Here is a 21260-nt window from a genome sequence, read left to right as displayed (position 1 = left end):
GGCGGGGCTAAGAGCAAGCCCCGCCCCATGCGCACGGACGCCGTGTCCGTATTGGTGGTCCCGCGGCGCTGGGAGAGATGAGGGAATGTCAAACTTGTTGCCGACTGTAGAGATAAACACATAAAGAAAATCGGGACAACATAAAGATGAGCGACACGGCTTTACAGGGCTGCGCGCTTCTGAAACACGGCGAGCCGCCGCTCTAACGGGAGACTCGGAAACGGGAGTTGTGCTGCGCGTGCGTTCACGTCGCCGCGGCTCCGTTCCGTTCCGTTCCGTTCCACCCGGTGACGAACCGCCGTGTTCCGGACCCTGCAGGCGAGAGGCGCACGGTCTGTTCCTCCACTCCACAATGAGACAAGTTTATCTTCGTGCACACGTAAAAATGACAAAGATGGCGGAGTAAACAAGCGCTGCTGCTGCTTCTACATTTCGCGACAGATCTGCGTGGAGCGGGCGCGTGAGGATGGGTCGCGTGCTGCTGCCGCTGCTGCCGGTTTCCCTGCCGCCGCCTGCAGCCTCATCCACAGCCGGGGCTCTGCTAGTGACGCGTCTTTAACATGTGCGCTTTACACGCTTTTCTCTTTAATCGCGTGTGTCTTCCTCATCCTCCTCCTCCTCCTCCTCATCGCCAACAAAAGGACCAAAGTTTTTCTCGCTGCGTCGATTTTCCGGCGGCTGCCCTCTGTTTGGGGCTCCGGAGGTACTTACAACTCATTTCACATCTCCTTCCTTTACACCATCTCATTCATTAATACTATAAACATACTGTATGTACAAAACCGTTTGACTAATATTTTAAAAACTGTTTATACCCCAGTCTTTGCTTGACAGATTATTTGTTTGACGAGTGACTTATTTTTTTTCTTTTTCTTTTTACCTGTTAACAGCATGGACCTGGTTGGAAAAGAAGAAATTAATTAAAAACTGAACATTTTGGAATACTGAAAATGGGATTAGTTATCATTTTGGATTACTTCCGTTGATTATTTTTATTTTTTAAATTATCTGTGTGGTGATTGTGGGCTTTATGAACAGTATTTGCACAAGCCTTGTGCACAGTAACAATGAACACTAACTATAACAGTTCTGGATTTGACATGAAGGCACCGTCAGTAGGTGTAGAGCCAGTATTGGGCCCTTTGAACGAACCTGCCATGCAGGGTCTCGGCTTCACGTCGGGTAGAGAGCAGTATGGATTCCAGCCTCACAGCCATGGAGATATGCTCAATATCGGACTACAGCAGCAGCATCAGCTCCATATGCCGCTGCCTTTCAGCAACCAACAGCTTAATCCTGACCAGCCTTCACACCCCTACCAGGATGGGGTCACCTCCTGCCTGCATGGGGACAGACACATTGGCTTCAGTGGCAGTAACACAGGCCACCAACACATGTTTGAGACAGAATTCAATCATTTCACAGAAGCTCAGACGCGAGAATGCCTCTCGCAGCAGCAGCGGCTAGCCAGCATGCCTGATTATCAGCTCCACAGCCATCCTAATGGTAATCACGCCGTTCCAGCCCCGTGTTTGCCTCTAGACCAGTCACCCAATCGGGCTGCGTCTTTCCATGGTCTCCCTTCTTCCTCTCCCGAAAGCAACAGACTGGAGCACTATAGACTTTTCCCACAGGGAAGGGTAGGGGCATCTCAGTACTGTTACCCATGCGATCCTATCTCTGGACATTTTGACATGGCTGGATTTTCTACTCCTGACTCCACTGAACCCAAATTGTCCTATTGTGAAGCAGGGAACCAGATGGTTGGAGGCAATTTCTCCACCTTCAATCAAAGCAGCTCACGAGCTCCTATGATTGGCGGTTCTAAAGTCGATCAGCAACTACCTCAGCAAAACGCTTATTCAGAGAGGTTTGGGAACAGAGGGAAATTGGAACCAGGGGTCACTCCTAGACATCACCTCATGGCCCAACAGAGAGCAGGACCCATGGCTAGGCAGAACCCTGGCTCCCCTGTCCTTCCCCGGTTGTACCACACACCGGAGTTTGTTCCAAATAGTCCAGACATGCAAAACAATAATGTAGTGCTCCATGGTCAGCATGGCCAACTGGATCATCCCATACACAGATTAAATAACCACAACATGCATCCGTTTGGGGAGCCCATGTATAATCCCCAGTTTGGACCTCAACCACCTCATCAACAACATCTCAACTCTTTCCCCTATTTAAATATGGCCAAGAGGCCACGGTTTGATGCCCCAAATGGCTCTGCTGGGGAGAGCTGTCGCCCCCTGAGAAGTGGCTTACATAATCGCCCAGGCCTTGAGAACCACCTCTCCCCCTCTGCCTTCCCTGCTCCCATGGGGGAATTCACAACTCACGTGACGGATGGTTTTCAATCAGGCCCCCCACCGCTGAGCTGTGGCTCACATCAACAGCAGCCACTGGCTCGCCAGCAAAACGCAGCCATGATGATCAAACAAATGGCATCTAGAAACCAGCAGCAGAGAATGAGGCAAGTAGACCTGCAGCCTATAAGTCAGCATGGGGATGTTACACAGAATGGCATGGTCCACAGAGGACCCATTGGTAGCATGTCTCATTTGAATTTTGACAAGAAACATAATTTTCATGGAAACTTTGATACTCAGAACCACCACCACCTACCTCATGAAAACTCCTGGTTTCCTGACCCACATCAGCAATGCAGGGAAACAAACATTCATGGAATGGAGCAGTCACAAAACGGACATGATATGTTTAGATCAGGGGTCACAAATGTAGAGATGCAGTCTTTAAATTCACCAGGGCCACAAAATCAGTTTGAAAATAGCATAAACAATCCTTTGCAGGTACAGACATCTGATGATGGAACAATGCAGCCAAACACACCCATGAACAGGAGACAGGGTGAATTTGGAGGAGCCGCTATAAGACGTCAGCACAGTTTCCCTCCTGGGGGCCCAAATCAACAGGGAACCCCTCAAAGCAATCCTCCTGGTTTCAACTCCTCACCAGGGAACTATCCCTCCCATCCTGAGTACATCTCCAGCCAGCACCTGTCAGTCAATAAGCTTGGGGCCCTCTCTTTGGGGAATTTAAACAAAGCAAGTACAAAAGACAGTGTGTTTGGCCAAAGCTGTCTGGCGGCTCTCTCCACTGCCTGCCAGAATATGATTGCCAGTCTGGGGGCCCCAAACCTCAATGTGACTTTTAATAAGAAGAGCCAAAATGAGGCCAAACGCAAACCAGGTCAGGTGGAGAAGGACATAAATAGTAGTGGCGGTGTTGGGGCTTGTGGCCCAGGAGCAGAGTATTTCCAGAGCAGTGCTTCTCAGAATAGTCAGACGCCTTGCTCTGGGAATAACAACAATGCAGCAGCGGGTCAGAGTGCTCTGGGCCAGATGGCGAAAAGGGAAGCTGCCACCCTCTCCCCAGACAACACTGTGGATTCTGGGAATGAAGGCAAAGGGGCAATAGGCAACAGCCGCGGGAGAGGGAAGAGAAGAAGGGACAGTGGGCATATAAGTCCAGGAAATTTCTCCCCATCATGCAGTAGTAACCCTGTGGTTAGTCCAGGCCAGCAAGCATCCTCTTTGGGCATGGGTGCTGAAGGCCGAGGTAGGACACCTGAAAGCGTCCTCGTCTCCCCTTCGTTCGGAAAACCTGACCTTACAACCTCAGTGGATAGTGGAATTCAAAGCATGGGCAAGTCTGATGGTGTTTCGCCCTGTATGGATTATCTAGACGATGCTAGCCCTAACTACGGCAATGAGGATGTTAGGACCAACAGAACCAGTATGAAGTGCAGTTCGGACAATCGGAGTGGCTATCCTGACACACCTTGCATGGAACAGGTGAGGACGCCGCTGGACAGTTCGGCCCAGGACGAGGTGCATCCTCTAGAGATTCTTCAGGCTCAAATCCAGCTGCAGAGACAGCAGTTTAGCATCTCAGAGGACCAGCCGCTTGCAGGAAAGACTGGCAAAAAGCCAGACTGCCAGGCTGGACTTAACGGAGACTGTGCCATGGCGAGCTGCAGCCCAGAGCCTGGCAAGGGCACTGTGAATACCATTGACCTTGACTCTCTCATGACAGAGCAACGTGCCACCTGGTATGGCCCTAGCAACAAGGCTCTGATAGAGGACTCTAGGAATGGCAAGTGCATGGGATTCTGGGACAGAGCAAGAGGCCAGAGTGACAACAAAGAAGGTAAACACAATCGACTCACAGTGAGAGCATGATGAATTGGTGGTTTTATGGACTGTTGAATTTACTGTGATGACTTAATGGCTGGATAATGAACAACTTTAGGTAGCTTAACCTCTAGGGGTTTACAGCTAATCTTTCTCAGAGAAATGGGCTTTAATTAGCACACTTTGCTACACTCTGTCTGGTGGTGACAGACACAGCATGTAAAGACGAAAATGTGGTCCATTTTTGCTGGAAGGCAGCAATGTGTGGGCAATGTGCAATTTGTGGTGAAGAAAAGGTTCAGACCACATTTGAAAGAAAATCCATGGTCATTAAAACATTACGGGCTATTTCCATGCTCATAAATTTTTTTTAAAATGTATACAAATAATACTGCTTACACACAACATTACAAATCAAAGTCAGTAATGTTTAAAAATGGCTGTGCAGTTACTCTGCACGTTCAGACAATACCACTGTTGTTGATTATTATGTACTGCATTATTTTATTATAATCTTAAGAACATGGTGTAATTTTACCTTTGTTTTAGCTGAGAAACTGAACAGAATTAGCTACACAAATATATCTATAACAAAATATTAATTTGTACTCCATTAATTGTGTTCACTAGAATACTGAAATAAATTCAGTGATTTTAATGAATGTTTTGAGGTCTATCCACATTTAGTTTAAAAATCAAATATGGCATTTAAAAACAAAACAAAGAAAGCAAACAAACAAAAAAAAACAGGAAGACTCAGCCCGGAGAGCTCATTTCAGTGATTCAGTAGCCTGTGGTGGGTTTTTTTTGTTTTTTTTTTGAGTGTTTTGGTTTGTTTTGTTCTGTTTGTTTGTTGTTTTGTTTTAATTATGTCAATTTCTTATTAAAACTGAAAAAAGAGATACAGTGCATTAGATATTTCAGTAAAGGCAAGTTATGATTATTTATGGGTTTTGCTTTTTGCTGGCATTTTGAATAATACAGGAGGATTCAGAAAGCTATTTCAGTTTTATCGAGAGGAGAATATTCTGTGTGCGCTTTTTTTTTTTTTAATTTTCATTTGACGTCCCCCCCCCAGGATGCATTATAGCAGCCTTTCAAACAACACTTGTCTGATTTATAGTGATTCTGGTTATGTGTCGTGTATCATGTGACTATCGTATCAGTATAGTGATACTACAATACGCCGACTATGAAAATGTAATACTGAGGAGAATTTGGTTCTACTGATAAAGGTTCATCTGGCAAAATTCACTTATGTTGCAAGACCCTCACTACGTAAATGACTTTTCTTTTTTTTTTCCCTTCCCCATTCTCATATAATGAATACTCTGAAAATGTCTTTATACAATATTTAGGTTTAATATGTGATAATTTATGGCGTGAGAAACTGCTAAAATAGATATTACATTCCTGAATTTGTCCCCAGCCTTTGCCACTACAGGAAAACAGACAAATGAATTATCTAAGAAAGTGTCTCTGGTTTTTGTTCAGGTTTTGATGCTTGAAGCTTCAACACCAGCTTTGAAATCTTAAACACACATGTTAAAATAAGTATAAATATTCAGAGGGAATGTATTCGTACAGATTATTGGCTTAGTCTGCTTATTTGCAATATTAAGACTTGTGCAGTTGGAGCAATTGTAGCTGCATGGTAGGGATCTTTATTACAAATTATGCCAGTGATAATGTAGGAGTCTACAAGGGTGTGTGCGTGCGCGCAGTAAGCATGCTTTTAAAATTCACTGGCTAAGCAGTCGAGATTGTCAGGTGTGATATTTAAAACAGTCACATTTCAAAATACCAACAGAACTGCGGCTCTGAGAATAAACAGTGCAACAGACTTGACAAAAAAACCTCACTGACTGGAAGTATTAGATGAGGGTAAACAAGATGTGTGTCACTAAGCAATACTGTGTGATTAATAATAATAATAATAATGTGTTAAAGTTCTATTAATTGTATTTACAACATTGGGGGAAAATGAACAAATCATGAGCTTGCATATTAATACACCACATGTAATGTTAATAAAGTAATGATATTAATGTTTGTCTACATGTTAAATAAATAAACACCTGAAGTAGCTTCCTGTTCTCCCCCCTGGGGAATTTAAAAAAAAATCTATAGCATAAATTAAATTACTAAATGGAGGATGATTTCCTTGATCCAGCTATAACGAATATATTAATTAAGAGAGAAATTCATGCTGATTTTTTTTACCTCATGGCTAGAATAAACATTTAGTTTTTTTCATGCATTGGGTGTTTTTTGTTAATGTCACATCCATAACACTGTTTTCTGCCAGGGTCTAAAATTTGAAAATGTGTCATCACACGTGTACACACACGCACGCTTAAAAATATGCTTATTTGACGCATCAACCCTTTGACGAGTGGAGATAATCAGTACCCGCTAATGAACGGAGAGCTAATTAAAACTCATGCTGCTTATGATTGTGTCTGCCATGACATCTGGATCCACATCATTCACACTGAAATTCAGAGTAACACTTTCTTCAGGCAAGAACTCTGTGATGGTCCAACACCACGCATGCGCGCCTTGAGCTTCAACGGTGTTTCATGGACTTGAGCGTGATTTACCAGAGCATACCTTTTATGGGAGTGTTTGTCTATCAGAATGAATTAAGGTGCTTGACGCTCCCCGGCAGAGCTCCTCCGGTACATGGTCCTTTTTTCCATTAAGAACATAAGGAAAAATGAAGATCTTGTCTTGGCATTTTCCCCTAGGGTTTTGCCAAAAGGGAGGTCTATACTTGCACAAATGCATCAAGGAATCCAGCGTTTTGCTTTGATTTATACATGTTTCCTCCCTGCAACACCCTCCTTCTTATAGACCCTTTCTGGAGGATGTAACTAGGCTCAAAACACTTTCCTGACCAATTCTCTGTAGGCTTCCTCTAGCACGTAGCAGTGTTATTGAGCTTAGTTGATCTTTTTCATACTTTTCCATTTCAACTCCCAAAGAAATGATCATATGTTTCTGAGATCAGTGAAGTTGCATACGAGCTGTATATGGAGCAGAAGGGTGTTGCTGTTGCTGGTCCATATGCGGAGGTTTAGTGCCTGTAGCGTGCTGGCCAAAGGAGTGTGTTTGAGAGCCAGATGGAGCAGTTAACCATCCAGACAGCAGCAAGCCATCCATGCTGGGCCCCTCAGCTGGCCTGAGTTCCCAGTCCTCCTTCTCCCCCACTTTTTCTCCACTCGCTCCCTCCCTCCCTCCCTTCTCCAGCCCCTGAGCTCATGAAGGCAGGCCCTGTATGGCCCCAGGCCTCAGATGTGAGACTCCCTCAGTGCATTTCGGGCCTCCGAAAGACTGTGAAAAGTCCTTTCATATCTCTCAGTTTCACTTCCCACTCACTCTGTCGAATATTTTAAGCTAATTTCATTCAAATTTGTCAATAGAAATTTGAACCATATAACAGTATATAAAAACAGGTCCAAGAGGGACTCGTTAATGTAAAAGTGAGCGCGAGTGCCAAGCGCTGTCTGTGCTCTTGTGTGGGGAGGCGCCCACAAGACCCCCGCAGTTCAGCTGGCAGGTGTTTAGAGCTTTGGATAAAACTAGCCAACAATGACAGGTAGACACTCCAAGGCTTGAGTAATAAAATCTGAAATCTGGCCCACTGAGATGATTTGCAGTCGAGTTAATATTCTAATACAAGCATGTTTCCATTTTAACCCTATGATATGATCCTAATCTCTCTCTCTCTCTCTCTCTCTCTCTCTGTCTGTCTGTCTTTCCCAAGGCCATGGGTAGGATCACTTGTTGGATATCCCTCAATGGCTCCTCCCTGAGATGCCAAAAAGGTAACAACTGCAGATTGACTGGAAGCCATTTTAAGGCATATTTCAAATTGAAGAAAAAAAAAAAAGTGTGAGAAAAGACTTGCAACTAAATATGTTATCTGTGCAGGTGCTGTTCAAGATTGGTGTAGAAGTGGAGGAAAACCTGAAGGAGCCCAGTACCTGCCTCTTCACCGCACAGGGAGATTGAGGGATGAAGGATCCACTAAAGCGCTCATGGAGCACCCAATATTCAAATTCAAACATCCAAGAGCAGCTCCAAACTCTTGGGGGTGGGGGGTCCTTCCTGCCTGTTTCTACCTGACAGATCACTGTGGTGGTTAGTCTTTGGTCCTTTCTTTTCACCGATAATTGGATAATGTCTTCATCAGGAACAGTGAGGCCACCGCCATCTCCCAGTGTGTGTTCAGTGCTGCTAGGAGGCCACACAGTCCGAGTCTCTACTGGAAGCTCCAACATAGAGACTGAAGACTGTGACTTAGGAAAGACAAGCACATCAGATTGGAATCTTGGACAGCGTGGCCGAATTGCTTTTAACAAATATTTTTTTAAATCCTTTTCGCCATTTGTCCTCTTTTCTAATTTTTGTTTTGATTACCTCATTTTTTTTTTTAAAAAACTGTCACGTGAACGTCAGAATATTCTGAGTTTTTTTTTTTTTTTTAATGTAGAGACGTTGATGAAGCTCACTGAGCTCATTTCTCCTCACTGAGCATACAACAGGACTTCTCTTGATTTCTGGCTGTTTTAATTCATCCAATCCCTTGCTGGAACGCTATTCCTTTCTTCTATTTATTTGATCCATTAGATCATTTTTGATCATAAGCGATGAACATTTTAAATATATATTCACCATATTTTATCCATCACAGATGGAAACTTGGCTGTGATATCAAATGTCTGTTTTGTCCCTCCTTCTGCTGTTTTAGAGTTAAAACAGAAACTATTCACAGGAGAAGAACCACTTTCAGTATTGTGTTAAAACGCCTGGCAGTTCACTTTGGTCCTCAGTCCTGGGTTTTTCTGACTGTGGTGGGTCAACCTTTTGACTTTGAAAGGCCAGTGGGGGTTCCCTTCTCTCCCTCCTGCTTTTGGAAATCTGATATGTAGGCTGAGCTCATCCCTTTGTGGCGGCCTGGCCAGTGTCGGAATGCCATTGTTTCAAGCCGATACTCTTCTCTATTTGGGTTTTCCCCTTCACTCGGCCTTCATTGACATACTGAGCTTCTCCCTGCTTTTAAACTAACTGGTGCTGAATATGTTTGGCCAGACTTGGCAGCCTATTCAAGCGGGGACAATAGCCACTGACAAAAGACTTTTCCTTTTAAGAAAATGGGTGTCCTTCTGGTGATTCAAAAGATCTTTAACCAGTTTATTGGTGTTTGACACCTCAGTGTTTTCCATGCTCTACCTCTTTCCGTGCTTGATTTTAAGATTTTGTTTTGTTTTGAATTTGCTTTTTAGTCATGACACCATCATCATCGTCGTCGTCGTCTTTAAAAAGGCCCTTAACTTTTCCATGTGGATTTTCACAGTGTGAAACCTTTTGAATGGACTTATACACATGCGGAAGTGGCTTTTTAAATTAAAAGCGGTTGGCATTGAAAGCCAAGAGCTTTTACTGCAATATTTACAAAGCTAAAATGGTTTTCTTGTAGAATGTATAGGAAATGTAAATAAACTGTATAGCGACTGTATAATACGGATTAATTGAGAAATATGTTGTAAATCATTGTTTTCTGCACCTGACACTCATCAATATAAAATGAACTGAGTGCATTAATTATTTGTCCTTTGTCTTTTATATTCCAGTGGACCACTCGTTTTAAAAAAAATTATTTTTCTTTCTTTTAGGATCTACGATGGTTGAGATACAGCCTGAGAAATAGTGGGTTCATGTTTACCCTGAACTAATCTTAAACAGTGGGAAAATAGTTTCAGAGAGAGAGAGAGAGAGAGAGAGGGGTTATTTAGTGAAGTCAAGGGATACTTTCAGTGATGCCTGTGAACTGTAGCGAGGCTTTGAGGCGAATATGTAGTGTGCCTCATTCATAAGCTTTACATTAATTTGCAAGCTACAGCCATGAGCTATTGAAAAACAAACAAGCTCAACACAGCTAAAAGTTTGTAATAAATGTATTGGTATTTCTACTAAATGTAAATGAAATAGCTTGTAAATTTTGTGTGTAGATGGATAGAAACATGGACAGAGAGAGAGAGAAATTTGACCCTCTCAGATCATCAGTGTGACAGGTTTTTAAAGATGACGGTGCAGCATTGTGCAAAACCCGAGTGGAAATGTCTGCCACAAGCGAAAGCTAGATGATGCAAGGTTTTTGAAAATCTAGCATATGCTTCTAATTATAGACAGTTGCTGCTAAATGTACACCCTTTTCAGCTGTGTTACACCACTTCATGATCCTACTTGTTAGGGCATTTGGGCTGCATCAGGAATCAGACTTGTGTGCAGTGCAGAAAGAGTTAACGTTCGTGTGTCCTCTGGCTCCCAAGGGTGACGCACGGTCTAAGAGACGGAATCTTTAACAGGAAAAGCAGTCTGAAAAATGTCCTAGCACAGCTAGGCCGAAGGTGCATTTTCCTTGGCTGCCGCCAGACATTCTTGCACTTGTTTTTCCAATTTGCCGGGGCTGCAGCGAGACACTTTCCCATTTAGAAATGGCTGCAAATTTCTGCCTTTGCTAGTTCATATTGTCATCAGGGGACTAATTTTCAGCCTTGTATACTTCTGTTCGCTCCAACCAACGCTTAGAGATAAGATTTTTCATGCTACAAGGGTTGCAAACGTACGTAGATTTATGTTTAACACGTATGGAATTAATTTGTTTGCATATATGACCGATCTCAGTCCAGGCCTCAGATTTATAATGCTTTAATGTACAATTCGTTCACATTTCAACTTCATAATTACTGTATAAATATCACCTTTATCCTTCTGTTTGTCTTTGCTCTGCTTATTTGATTTACAATATTTAGAAAAACCGGTTTGTTGGAACGCAAATATATTGGCGAAGCGTCTGAGCCTTGCCTCCACCTTAAGCCTGGAATATTTGCGTATGTTTGTTTTAGGAGCAGATCACTTTTCCATTCTTCGTGAGTGTGTTTGCCTGAGTGCGACCGCATGGTTTGCTCCTTACATACATGTTAATATGCAGCCCAAGTGGCTACAACATTATAGGCCTTTGAGAGCGCTGACAGTCTGTCCATTCACTTGGCCCCAGAGTGGGCTCCTCTATTCATGTCTGTGCCATGGTGAGGATCGCTGGAAAGAGGGAGAATAGAGGAGGAGGAGGAGGAGGGGCACCTCAGTCCTTCCTTTCCTTCCAGAATGGGATTCTGCAATTGGTGTGCAAATGCCACTGGCTGCCCAAAGCCTGGTGATCCCCGAGGAGCCAGTCAGTGGTGGGACGCTGGCTAGGGCCCTTCCTCGTGTCCCCTGAATTTTTCATAGGTCAGCCCACACAATGCACACTTAAATAGCTGGGCTGCACCGATGGAAATCAGCTGCAGGGAGCGAGAGATGAGGAAGAGAAAAAAAAAATCCCCCCGCTGCACAATAAGAGTAAAACAAAGATTTTAGTATCTTTTTAAAGAGAGCTCAATCTGCTCATCCAAAAGAAAGCTGGTGAAAAGGGGAGCTTTTTTGGATCCTTTTTTTCTTTGAAAGAATGAGGAAGACGGGAGGGAGGGGGAGGAGAGGAGAGGCCTGAGGAGAGGACGCTCCGTTGTCCTGTGTTTGGGAAAGCCTGTTGCATCTCTCGTGGCACTGGGGGAGGGATGCTTGCCTGGCTTGTGGAATACTTCTCTTTGTGCAAGTTGTATGGGGCAAGTAAGTGAGCGCTGCAGGCCAGTTCAGGAGGTTGGGATGCATTTAATGATTCTTTTATCCTCCGAGCTGCTGAAGTAAAACTGGATAACTTACCATATGAATGGTCTATGGCTGTCAGCAGTGGAACTGAAAGAGGAAGTGTGCACTGGGGGATAGATTACTTGTGACTTATAAGCATACTTCTATAGGCAGGAAGAACAAATAAAGTTATTGGAACCGAACTTTCCCTGAAAGCTCAGTAAAATATGTAGCAGAATAAGAAAATGACTTGTATTTTCCCTTTCACCAAATGGGAGGGCTTATTCCATCGCAATGGTCTTACTCGTCTAGACAACACTGATTATAAAGCAAGGCTCGTACTAAACTGATAAATGTTTTCTATGAGGAGTCCTCGCTGACAGTATAACTCAATCCAGTGACTAGGCTTAATCTGTGTCCAGGAAAACAGCCTTAAATTATTCACATCGACCTGTACTCCAAGACTTATTGCCCTTGGTCTGCTGCACTACCCATGACTCAACATGGATAGGGAGTTGGAAACCACAACCTCTTTTTCTTTTTAACTCCTATTTTCTCTTCTTCTCCTTCCAATTCTTCAAGCCCCCCCTTCACAAGCTGCTGGCTGGCCTCTCTGGGTCTTCCTGAGGAGGCTTTGTGAACTCATTAACAGGGGAGCGGGCTGTGATGGACTGGAAGGAGCAGAGGCATTGCTGCAGTCAGAACCCAAAGGCCCAAACCCGTAGACTTCCCCTTCTCCCTCAGGCGTTCCTGCTGTCTTTTGATTAGCAGCAGAGAAAAAAAAACAACAACCTTGTACTGTTTTCTAAAGTGCAACAATGATGGAGCCAGTCTGATACAATATTACTTTCTTGCTTAGACGTATTGATCTGTGTTGATATCTCCTGACTCATGCACATAATGCTGCTGCGTCCTTCTGTCAGTTACGGAATATAATATGAAATTGAGCTGTTTAGACTGAATCTTTACACGTATACATGTGCTTCTTTATGGCACAAGACTCTTGAGTTGATTAAAACTTATAGTGAACAGCACTCGGAGAGACAGCTGAATGCAAACAGTTCATTTGTCTGGCTCTCACATAACCCCCAGTGGAGAGGTGCTTGATGATTAATTAATCAGTGAACTGGCAGTCTTAACTGAATTATTCATCCCAAGTCCTGTCTGTAATTTCTCCATCTCCATATTAGATTCCTGCTCCAACGATGTCCCCTTAGCTTTCGGGCAAGGTTACCTGATCTAGCCTCTATCAGTAGGCAGCCAAAACGAGGGAGGAAAACGGATAGTGTCTGGTTTCTCACTTTCTAAAAGAATCCACTTGAACCTTTTAGTTGGTCTCATTTGTTGAAGGAATGGACACTTTACTGGAAAACGTTAATAATGAATTGAAATAGGGACCGGTTCTTGCTGTGCGCATGAATCGTGCTAATTATAGCAATTACCTTGCTGTTGTAGTTAGCATTAGCATTTAGCCTCAAGTTAGTAGCGCCGCTTAGGACTGAGTGACTTGGGTCTTTGTCTCGATAAGCGACATTTATTCATCGAGTCAGCTTATTCTAAAATGCCCAGGTGTGCCCTCTCATAAACAATATTAAGCAGCTGGGTCACCTGATAAGGCCTGAGAGAGAGAGATGTGGAGCTGAAACAGGAGCCGCCACAGAAAGAGAAAGCCTATCTGCGATTGGGTGCTTGCCAGCAAAAGAGAAGGCCATTGCAGCAGATCAGATCAAGAAAAAGTGTATGGGACAAAATGCAGTTTAGAGATCGGGATGTGATAAGCCTTTGGTCCGTTAATCTTCTCAAGGTCTCGTTAGACCCTTCCAGAACTGCTATGTATGGAAGGAGATAAAGTGCTCATGTGGTAAAAGTATAGTAAGATTAGTATTAAGTTTCTTCTTCTGCCTTCTCTTCTCACTGAGCAGTGGCATTTGCGAGGTGTGTATAATGAGACTATTAGCTGTGCTCATCTTCCGCAGAGAGCAAGTCCATCATCTTGATCTTTGCTACTAGTGGCCCCAGGCCAACGAAATAGGCGGGGACACTGTTGCATATCAGTACTCACACCTTCAAGGCCAACTGGGTGCCTCGAATGTGTGTATTTGATGGACTGCTACGAGTCCCTATTTATCTCAAGCAACCCATGACTTTGAGCTCCAGAGCTGCCTTCGCAGTATTTCCCTAGTATTCCCGAGCACCAGGTACCACTCCGAACTCAACCAATCTCTTTGAAATAATTCAAGCAGCACAATTACCATCTTGAGATTACTTCCTCTAAAATAGCAGCTTGATACCATTTAGAAGGATTCTCAGTGGGACGCTAATGAGCTCCAATCTGGAGTAATCCCAGACGGCCAGCTGGCTGACAGCCAGCGCTGGGGCTCTGCAGCTCGCCGTGCTGTCTTAGCTATCGGATCCGACAAGGAGAAGCACTTGGCCTGTACGTGCGTTGCCGTCTCCCTTTTCCAGACTGGCACCTGGGAAAAAATCCACAGCCAAAATCCACACGATGGCATCAGCAAACAGTCTACCTGATATGACTCACAAGGAGAGAAAAGAAGCACCGGGCTTGAGGAATGCTTTTTCCATATCCATTGTCGGGGATCGTTTTCTTTTCTTCCTTTTTTTTTTTTTGGAAAAACTGCCTTTAAAAATGGATAACGCAGCACTTCCAAAGCCATGAATCTACTGTATGTGTGAAGAGAGACAAACCTTAGTACTGAGTGATGTCATGGAGTAGCTGTGGTAATTTATGCTTTAAATAAACACAAGTGTTTCTGAGCAGTGGAACACAGGAATGAAGACCACTTCCATCAATAAGCTCATAGGACGTACCAAATGGCGTCCATTTCCAACTCATTTGCAAAATGTAAATATCCATTGTGGCCTCCATTACTCAGGTGCCTGCCCTTTCACCTCATGGTGACAGGTCCAGACTGCCCTCCTAATGACCTGTCTGATTGGACGAAGAAAAAAGAGCGTCTCTGAAGGGTAATGAGACGAGCTCTATCCAGGAGAGTGCGATACGATGCGATACAATGCAAGCGCCCTCCCTATACAGGGACATTTATTCCATTGTCCACATTTATAAACGTCTGCTTGTGTTTTTTTATAACCGGTGGGCGATGATGAGATTGACAATAATAATCCAAACGTTATAAGGCAGCGTCGAGCATTAAGGTGAGGATTTATGTTGTCCAACAGATAACACATCGCAGGTATCACATTCGCTGCATGCGTTATAGAGTGCAGTTATGTGAAGCAGACAGCGAACACACACAAAGGGAGTCAGGTGTCCTCCTCTCCTGTGTCCACTGCTCAGGGGCTTAGCTTCTCCATTTCATTAGCTGTGAGCATCACAGGAGGATTGCACATTAGGTCTTTAATTTAGAGTTTAGCCAGGGGCTGTCTGTGAGTGCTAGTGTGTGTGCGCGTGCGTATGTGAAGCTCCTTGCCAAGCTGTGTGTGTGGGGGAGAGCTGTGACAAATGCTTGAATCTTAACAAGCATCACCAATTCAGTACTTCGGAGAGGCTGCTTGACAGGTTGGTGTGACAGCAGATATGACAGAGATGCAGTCACTGGGGTTACTGAGGTTATTCTTGCCTGTTGTATATTCTATATCCTTGGAATATTCTCCAAATTTAGTGGCGTGAATGTAAAATATTGGCACCCTCCTACTTGATTCCATGTGTTCACAGGAGTTTTATTTAAATTTAGAGTTAAGGACGCGCTGGTTTCCGGGGTAAAATATAATCCATTAAAGCACAGCTGATATAGTGCGTGTTTTGTTTGCCCATGATGATGAGGTCATACTGAGAGCTCTGAAGTGCGTGCGTGCGTGTGTGTGTGTGTGTGCGCTGCGTGACCCTGACGGTGTTTTGTAGCAGTCATGAGACAGATCAGTGGCGTCTTCTCTCTCAGAATAGCTACCAGTTCACCAGGTCCTCCAGTTGGCTTACGCATAGCAGCGGGTGATGCAATGGATCAAAGAGCCTTACTTTTTATCCACTTCTCTCTCTCTCTTTCTCTCTCTGTCATTCTCTCTCTCTCTCTCTCACTGCTTCACCTATCTCCCTACTTGATTGTTCCCATTTCTTTAGATTACATTCTCCATGCTTGCTGGCCGCTCGTACCCCTGAAAGGAACACCTCAGTCTCCTCCCCTCTCCTCATGCAGAACCAAAAATACTCAGTGCACATCATGCTCATAAATATACACCCCCTCCCCCATCTCTCTCTCTCTCACACACATAGACTAGTGAGGCAAATGCCTGACATTTCTTCCACTGGGACTAAAGGTACTGAAATAAAGCTGGCTCACAGACTCCAGCTCAGTCGTTCTCACTTGTGGAAGGCGATCCACGCTGCATGTGTGTGTGTGGACCTGCTGACTCCAAATACAGAACAATAACGAGCCTGAGTTGTGTAATAGCTCATGTTACAGTCAAAATAAAAATGTATGGGAGGCTATTTACAGCTAGTTGTGATGAGCTCCTAACCTGGACTGGAGTTTGAACCTGAAATGCTGTAAAATGTAACATGTTTAACATGGAGATGAACCACATTGAATTAAATATACTTTTTTTTTTCTTCCTGTGGAAAAATTAAACCGACACATTTCAGTTTATCCACTACATTTGGCGATGAGAAAAGAACAGCATGCCAAGAACATTTTCTAAATGTGTGTTTTGTATGGCACAAGCTTCGGAGCATTATTCCTGCTGGATTACCTCATGTCTGGATCACTCCCTTTTGAAAGATGAGGCAATGGTGAGGATCACAACACAGTTTTTATACAAGTCTTAAGTTTATGGCTCATGTTATTTATTATTGATTATAGAAATACTTCATCCCCCCCCCCCCCCCCAAAAAAAAACCTCACCCAATACAAATGTTGCTGTGAACAAATGAGAGCAAAGTGAAGAACTGGCATGATAGAAATTAATCATGATAACTGGTTCCCACCAAGAGGCCAGTTTAAAGCTATTAGCATTAGTGCACTGTTGCGCTATCAAACCCACCAAGCTCATTAGGCAAACGTTCCCTCTAGTAGTCAAGCGAAAATGTTCAATGAATTTGGTTCATGTCAGTGGGTAAACTTGAAAGGTTACACGCCAATATTTAGGGTTTATTTTCTTAATAAATTCATTCATGTCATGACAAATGAAGACAAAGGGTCCCAGTAGATCCTACGTAATCTTTGTTTCATGTTATGATGTATACAGGCTTAAGGCGGTGGCACAGCTGGAAGTATTGGCAAAACACACACAGAGCACAAGATGAGACGCGATGACATGGCAGTTATTGCATCAGCCTTTGCAAATCTCAAGGTGCTTCAAAATGCTGCCATTGTAAACATGTTAAACACTATGAAGGCTGTGTCTAGTGATTGTGTCTGTGGTTTCTACTTCAATCTATTGTCAGAAGAAATGCTCATCTCATCTCGTCTCATTATCTCTAGCCGCTTTATCCTTCTACAGGGTCGCAGGCAAGCTGGAGCCTATCCCAGCTGACTACGGGCGAAAGGCGGGGTACACCCTGGACAAGTCGCCAGGTCATCACAGGGCTGACACATAGACACAGACAACCATTCACACTCACATTCACACCTACGCTCAATTTAGAGTCACCAGTTAACCTAACCTGCATGTCTTTGGACTGTGGGGGAAACCGGAGCACCCGGAGGAAACCCACGCGGACACGGGGAGAACATGCAAACTCCGCACAGAAAGGCCCTCGCCGGCCACGGGGCTCGAACCCGGACCTTCTTGCTGTGAGGCGACAGCGCTAACCACTACACCACCGTGCCGCCCCCAGAAGAAATACTTTGGGGTCAAATAATCTTTATAGGTAAGAACAGCTTTGGTTGAAGACTATCAGGAACCCATAGACGTCCATCAGTGATCTGCCTTACAGTAAATTGACATTGTTAATAAAGTAAGGAATAAAACACTCCAGGGCATTCTGTTATAGGAAAATAATTAAAGATCAATCAAAATAATTTTTCTATAATAGTTTTATTATTGGTTTCACGGGCGGCATGGTGGTGTAGTGGTTAGCACTGTCACCTCACAGCAAGAAGGTCCGGGTTGGAGCCCAGCAGCCGACGAGGGCCTTTCTGTGTGGAGTTTGCATGCGCTCCTCTTGTCTGCGTGGGTTTCCTTCGGGTGCTCCAGTTTCCCCCCCAGTCCAAAGACATGCAGGTTAGACTAATTGGTGGCTCTAAATTGACCGTAGGTGTGAATTTGAGTGTGAATAGTTGTTTGTGTCTGTGTATCAGCCCTGCGATGACCTGGCGACTTGTCCAGGGTGTACCCCGCCTCTCATCCATAGTCAGCTGGGATAGGCTCCAGCTTGCCTGCAACCCTGTAGGACAGGATAAGTGGCTACAGATAATGGATGGATGGATATTGGTTTCACCACATTATACATTTTATCTATTTATATTTTTAATAATGTTTAAATTTGTGGAACATCCATGAAACAAATTAGTTCATGTTATTACTTACACTCACCGGCCACTTCAACTCACCAGAATTTGTTCTTGAGTCGAAGATTCCTGTCCTTCACAGGAGTGGAACCCAATTTGGTCTTCAGCTGTTGCATGCTGAGATGCTTTTCTGCTCACCACAGTTGTAAAGAGTTACTATATATATAGTAACTCATTACTATATCCTTCCTGGCAGCTCAAACTACTCTGGCCATTTTCCTCTGACCTCTCTTATCAACAAAGCGTTTGTTTCCACTCACAGAACTGTCGCTCACTCACTTGATGTTTTTTGTTTTTCGCACCATTCTGTGTAAACTCTAGAGACTGTTGTGTGTGAAAACCCCAGGAGATCAGCAGCTTCTGAAATACTCAAACCAGTCCATCTGGCTCAAACCAACACCCATGCCACAGTGAAAGTTACACTTTGAGATCACTGTTTTCCCATTCTGATGTTTGAAGTGAACATTAACTGAGGCTCTTGATTTGTATCTGCATGATTTTATGCATTGTGCTGCTGTCAAAGGATCGGCTGATTAGAGAACTGCCTAAAACAGCAGGTGGATAGGTGTTCCTAATAAAGTGGCTGGTGAGTGTGTTTTATAGCAGCAATAAACAGTCATTCCCTCACTCATTCCATACATCATAAATAAATGCCTTCTTGTAGAACCTTCAAGAAATCAGCAAATGGCGCAAGAGAAAATTGTATGTCTGCTTGTTTGAATCCCCATCCTAGGCTGAGAGCTCAAGAGAAGCAAAACTGCCATCTACGTAAGTGGGAAGGATGTCACACTCCTGTCAATCATAGTGACATTATCCAATCATAGGTGTTTGTGAGCTCATGTACAACGTCTTGCAAAAGTATTCATCCCCCTTGGTGTTTGTCCTGTTTTGTTGCATTACAAACTGGAATTAAAATGGATTTTTGGAGGGTTAGCACCATTTGATTTACACAACATGCCTACCACTTTAAAGGTGCACATTGTTGTTTTATTGTGACACAAACAATAATTAAGATGAAAAAACAGAAATCTGGAGTGTGCATAGGTATTCCTCCCCCCCCCCCCCCCCCCCAAAAAAAAGTCAATACTTTGTAGAGCCACCTTTTGCTGCAATTACAGCTGCAAGTCTCTTGGGGTATGTCTCTATTAGCTTAGCACATCTAGCCACTGGGATTTTTGCTCATTCCTCAAGGCAAAACTGCTCCAACTCCTTCAAGTTAGATGGGTTGTGTTGGTGTACAGCAATCTTCAAGTTATGCCACAGATTCTCAATTGGATTGAGGTCTGGGCTTTGATTAGGCCATTCCAAGACAGTTAAATGTTTCTCTTTAAACCACTCCAGTGTAGCTTTAGCAGTATGTTTAGGGTCATTGTCCTACTGGAATGTAAACCTTCGTCCCAGTCTCAAACCTCTGGCCGACTCAAACAGGTTTTCCTCCAGAATTGCCCTGTATTTAGTGCCATCCATCTTTCCTTCAGTCCTGACCAGCTTTCCTGTCCCTGCAGATGAAAAATATCCCCACAGCATGATGCTGCCACCACCATGCTTCACCATAGGAATGGTGTTCTCAGGGTGTTGGGTTTACGCCACACGTGGTGTTTCCCATGATGGCCAAAAATATACATTTTAGTTTCATTTGACCAGAGAATCTTCTTCCATGTGTTTGGGGAGTCTGCCACATGCTGTTGGGCAAACTCCAAATGTGATTTTTTTAAGCAATGACTTTTTTCTGGTCACTCTTCCATAAAGCCCCACTCTGCGGATGGTATGGCTTAAAGTGGTCCTATGGACAGATACTCCCATCTCTGCTGTGGATCTCTGCAGCTTGTGGGTGCAATCAGTTAATTATTGAAATTAAGTGATCAATCTCGTTAAATCAGTCTCATTAAATTTTGAAGGTTAATAATTAAAATGAATCAATCCCATTGAATCATTTAATTTGACTCATTTGAATTGAATCATACCATAGAATCACTCATTTGAAGTGAATCGTTCAACGAATCATTTATTGAATCGTATAGTGAATTGTATAGTGAATCGTTCAATGAATCATTTAGTGAATCATACCATTAATCCTGGTGCTTAATAATAAATTACCAACAGCTAGATTATGGTATATTTCCAAATTATTACAATCACTTACCACATTACATAACTTTTATATGCACCTTTTGAATTCTTTGAGAAGATTGGGGACTTCATATATTGTTCACACAAATAAACACAGTTTGATAAATGAATTTATTATAACAAAGATAAAAATAATAAATCAATATATACAAGCAGTGAGGTGTGTATATACATGTGTGGGGTGTGTGTATGGCCTAGCTTGTTGCTAGCTAAAACAAAGGAATGTTATCTAAGTAGAACAAAGGATTAGCTCTGTTGCTAATGTGTGTGTGTGTGTGTGAAGGACTTGACCATGTGTTTAGCCTCGTGTAGCTAACTACACGTGGTGGAGGCCTAGATTAGCCTTGTGTTGCTAGTGTGTTTGTGAAAGGCCCTATGGCCTAGCTAAAGTGTGTTTGTTAGGCCTGGTGAGGCCTACTGAGCACGTGTTGCTAAAGACAAAGGGAAGCTATCTAAAGTGTATCAGGCCTGGTCAGGCCTGTTGAGCACGTGTTTTCTCAGTAACAAAGATTCCACACTCATAACATTACCAAACTCACTGAAACCTTGATAAGGTCAAAATGTATGATAAGGAAATTAAAAGGTGTTAGTCAGAGAGGAGCATGCGCAGCCTATCTATTAAACAATTGAGAGAACATAGAACCAAAATAAATCAACACGCTGCGTGTCTAACAGTGTAACAGATAAACCTGGGTTTAAATTCACACTATTTCAAATAAAAGCAAATTCCTAAGACTATCCTAATTATGCCCAAATGCCAAAATCTTACTTAATCCTGCCTTCAGCAAGATAT

General features: G+C 43.5%; 1 protein-coding gene across 1 annotated transcript; it reads left to right on the top strand.

Moving 5' to 3' along the window:
* Positions 1-18: 18 nt before the first annotated feature.
* Positions 19-9767, top strand: mn1a (meningioma 1a). The gene is made up of 4 exons (XM_060909072.1): positions 19-703; positions 891-4173; positions 7927-7987; positions 8094-9767. The coding sequence occupies exons 2-3, from the start codon at positions 1068-1070 to the stop codon at positions 7935-7937; spliced, it is 3117 nt and encodes a 1038-aa protein (XP_060765055.1). The 5' UTR covers positions 19-703; positions 891-1067; the 3' UTR covers positions 7938-7987; positions 8094-9767.
* Positions 9768-21260: the final 11493 nt, after the last annotated feature.

This window comes from Neoarius graeffei, chromosome 25, assembly GCF_027579695.1.
Source record: "Neoarius graeffei isolate fNeoGra1 chromosome 25, fNeoGra1.pri, whole genome shotgun sequence".
NCBI classification, from domain to species: Eukaryota; Metazoa; Chordata; class Actinopteri; order Siluriformes; family Ariidae; genus Neoarius; species Neoarius graeffei.
This window is presented reverse-complemented; position numbering and strand designations above follow the sequence as displayed.